Raw genomic sequence first — 12,033 nt, forward strand, 5'->3', positions numbered from 1 at the left:
CACCGACCAATGAACGTCTCGCCTGAATTTCGTAGCTTGCGCTACTTAGCAGGAATGCCAACTAACTGGTCGTCTATCGAACACCATACTACCAAATTAATCTCGAGATTTCTCTACAGCAATCGGGACGTTAGATACGTGTGAGTGTCGGCACATCCTTACTAACAGCGTTTGCAGTCGTTTCATCATCTCCGGTAGTGGCACTGACGAACATTTGTGCACAACGGACGGCTTGTCCTGCCGCTCTGATACCTATACAGCGCAAGGGATCTATATACACCAACTGTATTCAATAAATGCCGCAATATGCCTTCAATCCAGCCCATCAATTTCCATGCGACGCTGGGGGTGGAGCTGTCCGCCGAAATGACCGCTGTGCCAACGAGCGACTGACCCATCCCCAATACTGCGTGATTCCACCTCGCCGCGGTGAAGTCCCGCGTGGTGCATCCCATCGAGTCCCTGGCGGGCGCTGAGCTCTTCGTCGACATCACGAGCGGCGACCTGTCCGCGGTGGAAGCCCCCACGGTGCATTCCGCCGATGCGGCCTCCGAATCGCTGACGAGCGAGCAGTTCATCCCCGAGCTCGCGCGGGTGGAAACCAGGCCCGCCGTGATGCATGTGCATGCCACCCAAGTGGCCGCCGAATCCCTGACGAGCGACCAGGTCCTCGTCGATTTCGCGCAAAGCGACTTCCCCGCCTGTCTTCATGCCGCCGCCATGGCCATGGCGCATTCCGCCGTGTTGCATGCCGCCGTGGTGCTTGCCACCGTGGTGCATACCTCCACGATGACCTCTGTGGCCTTCGCCGCGACGAGCAAACAGCAGCCCCTCATCGGTGTCCCGGGCAGCCATAGGTCCCCTGTGACCGCCGGAGTGCATACCGCCATGGCCGTGACGCCCCCCTCCGAGCTGACGTATCAGCAGCTCGTCGTCGCGTCCAACGTGGTGCATGCCATTTGCAGGACTATGCATGTGCATGCCGCCGGGGAGGCCGTGCATACCGCCGTGGGGCATACCACCATGGGGAAACTGGCGCGTGATCAAGTCTTCGGACTCGAGGCTTCGGCCTATGGCAAAGTGGCTATGCACCGTCGGGGCATCATATCTGCGTGGATGTCAAGCTCTTTCAGAGTACCGCGTGTGCCAGATACAAGCGAGGCAACATACACGAGGCGGATGGGTTGCGCGATGGCGGGCGCAGCGGTGGCAGCAACGGCAATAAAGACAGCGGTAGCGCGCATGATGGTCGAATATTTCACGAGAGGTAAGTTCGGCAAACTGACGGTATCGTGGATAGGGTGTATTAGAAGTCAGAGGTCGTCAGATGATCCAGTCGTAAGTCGTCGAAGAAAAATAAGCAAGGCTGTCGCAACGACTGTGAGCTTTCGATAGTACCATTTGTTAGACGTGCACTCACCGACCAGCACCTCTGCCTGTAAGTTGGGCTCTGAAGGGAAAGCAGTGAGCTGAGAGGACTTGTCGTAGGGTACTGGCTTTTATACTCATTTGCGTAGGAACAGTCATGAATATTATTCCCTTGGGGGTAGGTGGACCGTGGTAGATGCATTTGCATAGCGTGGGGTGGTGGCACATCAATCTGTCATGTCCATGTTAGCATAAGACCGAACCACCGTGTAATTCTGTAGCATTCCCTTTGAATGCAGCTGAACAGTACTCGGTGCTGCATGCGTACGCAAGACCACATAACGTGAAGCAGTGCCGTCCAACGGCCACACTTGGGTGTAAACCGTTCATGTTCTAGCGTTTGTACGCTGTGAATGCAGGTAACACTTGCAGCACTCAGATAGAAAGGTTCTGTTGGATGGGTTTGTTCTCTAGGGCGAATATCTCCATGGCCCTCCGGGCGACTGTCATTTTGCGGTCCCAAAATGCGACGCAACTGGGGTACTCTTGACACGCCGTTTTCCGTAGTGGTAACGGGAGCAACGATAGCTTCGCAAGTGGGTATCATTGATTGGAGCATTGCTGTGAGCGAACTATGTAGAGGGTAGTGCATTGCTACTAATGGAGAGGCGCACAAGGCAAGAGCTCAGTTTGTTGTTCTGAGAGGACGAATGGAAATACTCACATCATATAACGTGCCGTGCCACTGCTGAAGCACTGCTACGATGTATTGGGCAGTAGGGAATCACAGATAATGCAGTTGAAATTGCGCCCTGCCCCGCCTGGCGCCAGTCAAGCAAACATACACGAAGAGCGACCGTGCATCTAGTCAGACAACCCACTCTCGCTGTACGACCCCACACTCCCACTCATTTCGCTGTAGTCGACGTCCTCACTCCCAAACTCTGGGCTGCTGTCCAAATCCTCCGCCCCGCTCTCGTAGTCCGGGCCCTCCGCCCGCGCCTGCAGCCTGTCCGCACCCGCCACACCCTCCGCACACCGCAGGCACTCCCACTGCTTCCCACCCGCGCCGACGCCCGTCCGCTCGTCCGCAGCACGCATCATCCGCTCGGAGATGCAGTAGTAGCAGTAGACGTGCCCGCATGAGGTGATGTACGGATTGTGGATCGGGTAGGCAGGCGGCGCGTCCTCTGATCCTGATACCTCCGCGACGAAAAGGGTGCTCGAGCCCGCGTCTGCCGACGATGTGGCAGCGGTGCTGTACGTTGGTATCGATACCCTTGATTCGAGGGCACTGGCAGGATCGGACAGGTCTGTGGATGTGTTCTCTGCGCAGATGGCGCATTGGTCAAGCGGGAGTGCCCAGTATTTGCCTTTCCGTGACTGCTTCTCAGTCTGATCAGTTGGAGCGGAAAGACCCGCTAGAGAGCGTATAGGACTGGGCAGAATGGCGGACAGAGATGGCAGACTGGACAGGATGTTTGACAACCGTCTGCGCAGTGCGCGGGTGTTGATGAGCGGTAGCAAGAAGAGTAAAAATTCCTGATGGAGACAAGGTAAACATCAGATTATCAGATTATTTAACATCGTAAAAAGGTACGCACGGTGAAAGCATGCCAAACCATTTGGCGATTCATAAACTCGTACGAGACTTCGCGTCTGGCCAGCCTGCGGGCGGGCACCAAACTTAACCTCAATAATCTGTCGATCGTAGTACGGTAACTGTGGACAGTTAAGGAATATATCAATAGAACATTTGAGGCACAGAGACAGCGACATACCGGCCGTTCCATAGGAACGCAACGAAGTTCAGGAACCCTAGCAGACCGTGTATGGACTCGAGGCGGTTGAGGAACTCCCATGCCTTCCGCCGCTTGTCAGAGGATGGAGCATCTGGCCATGCTTGAGATAATGCATGCGCGCGTATTCGAGAATGAACATATGGCGCGAGCACCGTCAGACCGGCATGAGCTAACAGCACACGATACGGCAGCCCGGACGCTGCGAGAAGATTAGCCTCGCATAGGTCCACACCGAGGTTGGCGCACCAGTTGTCCTAGAGCTTGATGGTCCGGAGTACGCGTACTTGAGGCCCTGCAGTCGAGCTCCATAACTCGTCCCAAGGTTCCAGAAGGATAGCTTGTACAGTATCGCTTGTATGAGCAAAACAAGTTCTGGCTCAAACCGAGCCCTCCAAGCGGTCTAAGTTGTTGTTCACTCAGAGCGTCATGAAAAAGAGTGTGTCAAGTACGAACGTTGGCTAGACTTAATGCCTTCACTAAAGGGTCCTTGAGTAGTTGGACTAGTTCCTGATCAAGCAGTTCGGCATCAAGTTGGCCGACGCGGATAGTACGTGGTGAGGGTTCAGAAGAGGAGGCAAGCGACCCTCTTATTCGTGTGAGCTGGGGTTGCGCGTTCTCCCATGTCTGCTGCCAGGAAGGAGGGATGGCTGACGCGGTGGGAGGCGACATGGCCTGGAGGAGCTCATCGTCGCGGACTCAGCCTCGGGGCGGAGATATTTCACGTGCGGAGGATGCGGACTCGGAGGTATCCACAACGCGCGTCTATTGTACATGGGCGTCTCCCGAGTCAGATTCACTTTCGATCGACAATTGGTCGTCTGTCCTAGTCCTCTGTCCTCGACCTACGTGACTTGTCTCTCGTTTTCCAAGCTCGCTGAACAGCACTCCCCCAGTTGAACTCCATATTTTCCCTGCCATTGCGATGGCGGAAGCGATCCAGCAACTTGTCTTGGACACCCTCGACAAGTTCGGCACAATCCAAGATACACGAACATTGATCCTGCCAGGATACAGCGACCCTGCCGCCAACCATGATTCGCAAATCATCATCCTCGGCGCACTGAACTCGCTATCGAGTCGCGATGTACGCATTGCATGCTTTTGCTTTGCATTGAACGCAACGAATCGATGAGAAGCACAGATGATCTCGTACACAACCCATGAAACTGTCTCTCACGTCCTCACACCAGAGGGTGCCCAAATAGCCGTCCAAGGCTCGCACGAGGCTCGCGTCTGGCAAGCCCTACCCCACAGAGGCGAGGGAGCGCCCATGGTGCCGAAGCAGCTCGAAGAGCGAGTAGGGTCGGAGACCGCGAAGATAGGCCAGGGGCGCGCGTTCAAGAATAAATGGATAAGCAAAGAGGGAGATGGTCTTGTTAAGCTTGTAGGCATGAGTTACAACCGCGTGACGATCCTTCAATAACCTCTGTCATCTTAAAGGCACCTTCAATCGAAGACAACACTCAGGTAGAATTGCGCGAGGTTGACTCCACCGGCACTTTGAAAACTGGAGAGAAAGCATTGGCTGAATTGCGCAAGCGTAAACTCATTGTGCAGAGGTGAGGAAGTAGGACATGTCCTCGAAGCCACTGCTCAAAAGTCTACAGGAAGGGACAATGGTTCACTGTGAAGAAGGGGTCTGCTTTCAGCACATCAATAACGAAACCCGAGACCGATCTCACGATCGACATGCTTGCGACGTACGTGTCTCAGCGGTAGTGTGAATGTGAATGTGCACACCTGACTTTCATCTAGCGGCTCGTGGAAGAGCTCCACATACAAAAAGTACAATTTCGAAGCTGAGGGCCTTCCTACAAATGGCGGTGCTTTGCACCCACTACTCAAGGTCCGCGAGGAATTCCGTAATATCTTCTTGGAGATGGGGTCCGTTGCATAACACGCGCTCTGCTGATTGCAATCTGACTTACCTTGGCTCTAGCTTCGCAGAGATGCCAACGTCATCTTTCGTTGAATCCGGCTTTTGGTGCTTCGACGCACTGTTTGTGCCCCAGCAACACCCCGCTCGCGAAGTCCAAGATACGTTTTACCTTTCCGACCCCGCCGAATCGCTCCCACCGCCCGCGGACTACTACGAGCGCGTCTCCAAGGTGCACGAACATGGAGGTTACGGCTCCACCGGCTATCGCGCGCCTTGGTCCGACGCCGAGTCGCGCAAACTGCTCCTCCGCACGCACACGACCGCTTCGTCCGCTTCGATGCTCTACAAGCTCGCGGCGAAGTGCCGCGGCGAGGGTGAGGACAAGTCAACGGACTCCGCCGCGGCGCATGGGAGCTCGGCGCAAGCGAAGAAGGAGGGTGACGATGGCTTCCGGCCGGCGAAGCTGTTCAGCATCGATCGCGTGTTCAGGAATGAGACGATGGATGCGACCCACTTGGCGGAGTTCCACCAGGTGGAGGGTGTGGTTGCGGACCGCGGGCTCACACTCGCTGACCTCATCGGTAAGCTTGTAAGTAGTAATTGCTCTGTACCCCGTTTAACACGCGCTCTGTCCGCAGGCTTCATGAGAGTCTTCTTCACGAAGATGGGTATCGAGAATCTCAGGTTCAAGCCTGCGTACAACCCGTACACCGAGGTTCGCCTGCCATCCAGATCCGTCTCTTGCATGATATTGACACCATCCCCTTGCTAAGCCTTCACTAGAGATCTTCGCCTTCCACCCGCAGCTCCGAAAATGGGTCGAGGTTGGGAACAGCGGCATGTTCCGTCCGGAGATGCTTGAGCCCATGGGCTTCCCCAAAGATGTCCACGTCCATGGCTGGGGTATCTCGCTTGAGCGACCCACCATGATTAGGTATGTAACATCACGCCTCTCACGTCACCGTGAAGCTCATGGGTATGTTTGCAAGGTACGGTATAAGCAATATCAGGACCCTGGTCGGCCACAAGGTATCGCTCGAGTCCGTGGAGACTTCGCCGGCTGTCAGGTTCTGAGCGAGTGTGTCGTTGTGTAGAGGATAGAGCAGAAGCAAAATCTCATGTAGCGATTGCTGTACGTATGTGACGAATTATTAAGTCACACGATCTCGAGGTTAGCCACTCCTAGAGCGAAGCTGGGTCAACCTGAAGTGCTCCATACATACCCACGTCAATCGCACAATGCGTTGTACGTCAATGTGCGCAGCCGGTCGGTCTGTAAGTCGCCGTGATTATGACCTATCTTGCATCGAACCAGAGCCGGTATCGATCTCCACAGTTCAGACAATGACAAGATGCAACATGCATTCTAGAAAGAGAATACAGCAGCATTCTTACGCGACCCGAACATGTAAACTAATGCCTGGCTCATGAACAGCCCAACGGTGATACCAATGGTGACTGATATCATTGCTGCTCCAATGTCAATGCCACTCCCTTGAGCAGTGATACCACCAGCTGCGGATAGACCGGACTGCAGAGTGTTAAGCTTTAGCAGTCCAAACACCATTATAACAGTTTACTCACCGGCACGAGGAACAAGACACCAGTTACCATCGACGTGAACGCCGTTCCTTTGAGCTTCCTTGAATACAGGTTGCCCAGCAGCCCGACCACAAACGCGCCGATGGCAGACACGATATCTGACCGGTCGAAGATGAAGTGATCCGCCGCCTTGTTCGCTGCATACGCCGCAGACGATATGATCACCATGACCAACATCTCACGCGTCCAGAACGGCTGCAGGTTTGCCATCGAGGATAAGATCGAGAACAGAGGCACGAGGATGAACTGCGTCCACCACGGGAACGGCTGGAGCCACCATGGGAAGTAGATGTTGCGGTAGCAGCCTCCATCGATCGACTCGATTGGGTTCTTGGTGTAGTTCGTGAACGTGAAGGTCCCCGAGATCGGTCGGCCCTGGTTGAGGTCGTACGCGATGCTGGTCGCGTTGTCCGTTACGAATGTACCGGTGACGACGGCGACGGTGCTTAGGCGTTCTTGCAGGGCGACCAGTTGTGCCCGCGCTGTCTTGTCGCACACCAGGAATAGGTCGGATCCGATTTGAAGGGCAAAACCCTGCAGTAGGCACTAATGTCAGCTGGTTTTCGAGCACACGATACGACGGTACGTCACCAAGAACAAGGTGTAAATCAACGCGTACACCATCCTCACGCTACCGCAAACGATGTTCTTGGACGCAAGCTCCAGAGAACTGCTGACTGCGGCGACTCATCAGTCTGTGAACGTACCAAGCGGAGGAAGAGCACGGCTCACGGATCAGGAATCCTGGCAAAATACCGACGATGCCGGATGAAGAGATTGCGGTGTAGCAGAAGAAGTGACTGGAGCGGATAGCACTCAAGCCGCGCGAAGCGAAGGAGACAATCATGGAGACGGTGATTCTGTGAGATCAATTAATAGCGGTCATGGTCACGATGGCTCACATCTGGCTTACTCGTAGACAGCCGCATACATCGCAGATCTAGCAGCAACTTGCACTTGCATGACCGAGAGGAACACCCCAGTAACGCCCGCGACCCACATGTCGATAATCGAGCCACCGAATGCCAGCGGACAGATCATGGAAGACAAGAAGAATGCAAGGATGATTCGCACAGTGCGGCGGTAGGCAGGCTTTGCTGTGAGGAGGTGCTTTAGGAAGGCCGCAGCTTCTTGTGCGCTGACCTCGTCGTGCACCACCCGGCGATACATGACATGCACCGTGTGCAAGCTCCCGAGATCCAGACTCCCGGCACACTTGATGAAGCGCAGGTCGGACGCCCTCTTCATCTTGTCACCGAAGGAGCACATGATAAGTCCGGGGATGTGGACAAATTCGGCCTCAATCTCGAGGGCGCGAGCTGCAGAGACGAGCTGGGCTTCGATGCGATGAGACGGCGCGCCGAAAGTCATCAGGCATTCAGCGAGTCGAATGAGGAATTGTTCTCTCCAGTAAATGGCTCGATGGACGTCAGAAGAGAGCTAATGAGGGTAACACCTGCGGTGGACTCACGCGAAACATTCCACTCGATCCTGATGCGGCTCAAGTACTTCTTGCGCTCTATATATGTCATGTTTGCCATCATCTCCGCCTCTTCTGCGGTGCCGACAAAGTTTTCGGAACGTTTGTGTGGATGCGCGCCAGTCGCCTTCGGGTCGTGCGGATCCAGAACCTCTGGGTCCCCGTCGCTGTCGTCCGACCTGATTGACATGCCAGAGTTCGTGCGGGAAGCAGTAAACCTAGACAGTGGCGGATCGTTTTCTGAGCTTTCAGATGCCTTTTCCCTAGTCGTGGCCCAGGGTTCTCCCGTACTGTCTGTCGAGTCTGCTCGGCGCATGGGCCCGCGGCGTGAATCTCCCATAAAGTGGGAAAGTATGTTCTCGAAGTAGGATCGATGATGACCGTCTTCTTCGTCTTCCTCGTCAGCGTAAGGGGTCGAGGCACGCCGATCGTTGCTACTGATCATGTCTCCGTCGTCATCTCCGTACGAGGTCGGGTCGTTCATGTCCGTATCCTGGCGGTACCTTGCCCGACGTCGAGGGCGATGTTGAGCGTAGCTTTGCGACCCGGAGTGAACGTCTTCAGGGCGCTGCAGAAAGCCAGGCTGGCCACGCATATGAGAGGACCCCCTGCGATAACTTGTATCCTCCGAGCCAGAACCAGAGCCGTACAGAGTTTCGTCACTCTCGGTTGAGCCGTGACGCGCAGAGGACGTGCCGCCGCGTAGAAGATTTGACGTCCGTAGGTCGAGTGAGTCCATCCTACGATCGCCTGCAAAATAGTCATCCTCTGCACGCGCCGAGCGACGCCCCACAAAGTGACGCTGAGGAAGTGATGTGTACGGCATGAGCCCAGATCAGTGCTGTGAAGCCTCTACGGTGCGAGAAGGACCATCCGTTGTGGAGACAACTCCCATCTGGGAGTGTCAGCCTCTGCAATTCTAGTCCTGACCGTCTGTGTCATAACGATAGACAACGTGACACAACACGTACAACATTCGCAATCGAGCATTGAGTTAAGCCATACGCGCAGTGCTGAGCTGTATAGTATCCGGCACCTAGCTGATAGCTTGAAGCTTCTATGCCATAGTGTACTTGAGACTTCACTGTGCCCTGAGTGGCTGCTGCGACCACGTCATCGCGACGAGCAGTCCGCTATAGAGCAAAATCAGCATTCGACATGTTATAATGACTGAAAAAAGAGAATTTCGCTTGGTAGAAGGTCTGGCTGCTGGCAGGCTGAGACAGTGTGGAAAGACTGGAGACGATTGGACGAGGATTGGCCAGGCCGCCAATCAGGCTCGCCCGATCCAATAGCTTCAAATTCGGCTCTGAATTTGATTGGATCCCGAACAAACTCAGTCCTCGACTTGTGCACGGCAATGAGGGTCTATCACATACCACTGCTACGTCGGGCCTGAATCGACGATGAGGACCAAATGTTATCAATACAGAGGAGATCGTGTACAACGCAACCCTCCCTGGTACCTGCGCGGCAGCGCTTCCCTTTCCAGAGCATCTTGGATCTTGATAACGCAGCTCCGTCGGGACATCTCCTGGTAGGGCTTTCATACACCCAACAAGCATATCGAGGAGGTGAGATCGTTCGTATGCACACAGAAAAAGCGATTTGCTGAACATTGCATGCAGCACCAGCAACTTGAAGTCCAACAAATGACCGACACCGGAAGAGTCTACATCAGGGAAGCCAGGGTCGAGGACTCTCCGGCCCTCTCTCGCATATGCTTACTCACGGGTGATGCGGGACAATCCGCAGAGCACCTCTACGAGTTCGGAGAGCTCGTCGGCCTAATGTACGCCGAGCCCTACGTACACCTTCCCGCTGGGTTCGGCTTCGTCATGGTCGACCCCTCAAAGTCCGACGCGGTCGTCGGGTACGTCCTTGGTACGGCCGACACTCGTCTTTTCGAGCAGCAGGCCTCGGAGTCGTGGTTCCCTGAGGTCCAGAAACGCTACCCCCATCCTCCGCGACACCCGCAGGACCCGAACCGTCCGCTCAGACCGGCCGATGAGCGCTACATCCGCATCATCCACAACCCGCCTCGCGCGTCGGACTTGCAGATCGCGTTCTCCCCCGCGCACCTGCATATCGACATCCTGCCCGAGTATCAGCGGCAAGGCTGGGGACGCCGGTTGATGGCACGCGCGATCGACCACCTGAAGGAGAGGGGATTGGACCGTTTGTGGCTCGGGTTGGACCCGCGTAACGAAAGCGCGAAGAGATTCTACCAGAGGCTTGGCTTTGAGGGTCTCGAAGGGGCACCAGACGGCGTTATGGGATTGAACTTCTGATAGGCAGACACGGGCACATACGGCAATCGATGTTCCGAGGTTTGAAATCTGACCTTGCATTGCCTGCGCTGACCAAAACGCGTGGGTAGTGTGCACCAACTTTTGACTAGCCTCTTGAAGGTGCGCTGAACAACTGCGATCAGCATGTGGAAGTCAAGTGTGCCACAGGCGCGACGTCATGAAATGGTCGTGGGTTCCCGAGGCTCACTCCCATTCGCTCCTGCCAGCGGTACGCAGCTCTGGACGTCGGTAGCACGAGGCCAAGACTCATCTGCGCTAGTCATCTGCAGTCAGCACACAGCGGCGTGTGTATTGGACCAAGCTAGATCGTGTATGTCGCACGCTATCATTCGCTGATCCCTCGATAGCCTCGATAGGCGCGAGGATACGCGCGACAAGAAGCCACTAACCATGGCCAGGCTCAGCTGGGCTCAGCCTGAGTATGTGGCCTATCAGCACCGGGGGTAACCTTCGCACTCCGCCACAGCTTGCGACGGATTTCGATACCGAATAGAGGCGAATGGGAGGCATGGCCGTGCCGATCGAGCACAGACGAACTCGGGCTCTGAGAACTGCAGATAAGTCAGTATACGAGTGCGTCATACCAGTCCCCGTCCTCCTGGCAGGAGTCCCACAGCACGGCGCGCGCATGATCCCCGGATTCCGGAAGGCCCGTATCTGATATCCTGCATAATTGTCGAAGCACATGCATGCCCTCAAATTCGCTGAGAACGCGGGGATGCCGACGGCCCGAGGGCCAGCAGCCTGGCGGTGCGCAGGCGGCGAGGCCTTCTGATCCCTCCAGTCGATGTACCCCGCACTCGATCGCCCGATACGACGGCGCCAGGCGGACCGCTGCTGTGGCACAATTGGGCACCGACCAATCGGTGCGCGCTCGGGGGATCTGCGGTAGGTTCGCGAGGAGAGGTCGTACGGCATATGCAGGCCCCTTCGCGGTGCGCGACGCAGCCAGCCTCGTCCAGACCGGGCTGCTGACTGAAGAGATGGCGCGCGGGGGCACTTGCGTGCGTCCATGGGACATGAGATACGTAAGAATGCGCGCGTCGGATGAACCTGAGCTCGAAGAGTGATACAGTGCGATCGACCTCCGAGGAACGGGAGAGCGAGGTGTACACGGTGACTGGGCGACCTCTACCCGTGAACGTGGGCCGAAAGCTTACTGATGTCGGTCTTGGATCTGCGTGACTGGCGGGCAAGCCAATCAGTTCCTTCGTAGGAGTAACGTGCACACTTACGTGAAAGGGTTGCACGGCATAGGAAGACACTTCGCTGTGGATAGCACCGTGACGCACGACGGGCCACTGGCACAGGTGCTCGAGACCGGACCGCCGCGGCTGACGAAGACGAGCGTGGACGGACGTGATCGCGGATGTGCTGTGAAGTCAATTTGGCGTGGAAGGAGAGGCTCATAAGTATGAATGCACTGTCTGCAACCCGGAGAAAATGCGGAGAGAAGACAGGAACCATGATTGTCGCTCGTGTGTAGCCATGCTCACCACGATGACAGAAGCTTCAGTTCATGTCCGCGAACGCGAGGCACCGTGTACGTTGAGGCGCAAGTCCCAGAGGTGAGAAAACGCGGAGGTATGG

The 12,033-nt window shown here is 55.8% G+C and overlaps 6 protein-coding genes across 6 annotated transcripts; 2 read left to right on the top strand and 4 right to left on the bottom strand.

The window, feature by feature from the left end:
* Positions 1–267: 267 nt before the first annotated feature.
* B0H18DRAFT_967927 (uncharacterized protein) lies at positions 268–1,443 on the bottom strand. Its single transcript, XM_048043455.1, has 3 exons — positions 1,421–1,443; positions 1,171–1,366; positions 268–1,108 (listed from the first exon to the last, which is right to left on the bottom strand). The coding sequence occupies exons 2-3, from the start codon at positions 1,242–1,244 to the stop codon at positions 313–315; spliced, it is 870 nt and encodes a 289-aa protein (XP_047901417.1). The 5' UTR covers positions 1,245–1,366; positions 1,421–1,443; the 3' UTR covers positions 268–312.
* A 491-nt stretch (positions 1,444–1,934) lies between these two features.
* On the bottom strand, positions 1,935–3,873 carry B0H18DRAFT_1100264 (peroxisomal biogenesis factor 2). Its single transcript, XM_048032496.1, has 6 exons — positions 3,624–3,873; positions 3,417–3,570; positions 3,150–3,369; positions 2,973–3,090; positions 2,093–2,910; positions 1,935–2,025 (listed from the first exon to the last, which is right to left on the bottom strand). Exons 1-5 carry the CDS (start codon positions 3,837–3,839, stop codon positions 2,233–2,235), a joined length of 1,386 nt encoding a protein of 461 aa, XP_047901418.1. The 5' UTR covers positions 3,840–3,873; the 3' UTR covers positions 1,935–2,025; positions 2,093–2,232.
* A 78-nt stretch (positions 3,874–3,951) lies between these two features.
* B0H18DRAFT_967931 (phenylalanine-tRNA ligase) lies at positions 3,952–6,360 on the top strand. Its single transcript, XM_048043456.1, has 9 exons — positions 3,952–4,254; positions 4,312–4,554; positions 4,611–4,729; positions 4,778–4,870; positions 4,926–5,054; positions 5,110–5,630; positions 5,688–5,764; positions 5,823–5,983; positions 6,039–6,360. The coding sequence occupies exons 1-9, from the start codon at positions 4,093–4,095 to the stop codon at positions 6,121–6,123; spliced, it is 1,590 nt and encodes a 529-aa protein (XP_047901419.1). The 5' UTR covers positions 3,952–4,092; the 3' UTR covers positions 6,124–6,360.
* Positions 6,361–6,415: 55 nt separating this feature from the next.
* Positions 6,416–8,321, bottom strand: B0H18DRAFT_866673 (uncharacterized protein; the record flags this gene model as incomplete). The annotated part of the gene is made up of 6 exons (XM_048039797.1): positions 6,416–6,580; positions 6,634–7,185; positions 7,243–7,328; positions 7,384–7,511; positions 7,565–8,069; positions 8,123–8,321. The coding sequence occupies 6 exons, from the start codon at positions 8,319–8,321 to the stop codon at positions 6,416–6,418; spliced, it is 1,635 nt and encodes a 544-aa protein (XP_047901420.1).
* A 1,462-nt stretch (positions 8,322–9,783) lies between these two features.
* Positions 9,784–10,422, top strand: B0H18DRAFT_1112739 (acyl-CoA N-acyltransferase; the record flags this gene model as incomplete). The annotated part of the gene is made up of 1 exon (XM_048032859.1): positions 9,784–10,422. The coding sequence occupies one exon, from the start codon at positions 9,784–9,786 to the stop codon at positions 10,420–10,422; it is 639 nt and encodes a 212-aa protein (XP_047901421.1).
* Positions 10,423–10,624: 202 nt separating this feature from the next.
* Positions 10,625–11,851, bottom strand: B0H18DRAFT_20331 (uncharacterized protein). Its single transcript, XM_048037101.1, has 2 exons — positions 11,679–11,851; positions 10,625–11,628 (listed from the first exon to the last, which is right to left on the bottom strand). Exon 2 carries the CDS (start codon positions 11,455–11,457, stop codon positions 10,828–10,830), a length of 630 nt encoding a protein of 209 aa, XP_047901422.1. The 5' UTR covers positions 11,458–11,628; positions 11,679–11,851; the 3' UTR covers positions 10,625–10,827.
* Between the last annotated feature and the right edge of the window lie 182 nt (positions 11,852–12,033).

This window comes from Fomitopsis serialis, assembly GCF_022376445.1.
Source record: "Fomitopsis serialis strain Sig1Antser10 chromosome Unknown B0H18scaffold_1, whole genome shotgun sequence".
NCBI classification, from domain to species: Eukaryota; Fungi; Basidiomycota; class Agaricomycetes; order Polyporales; family Fomitopsidaceae; genus Fomitopsis; species Fomitopsis serialis.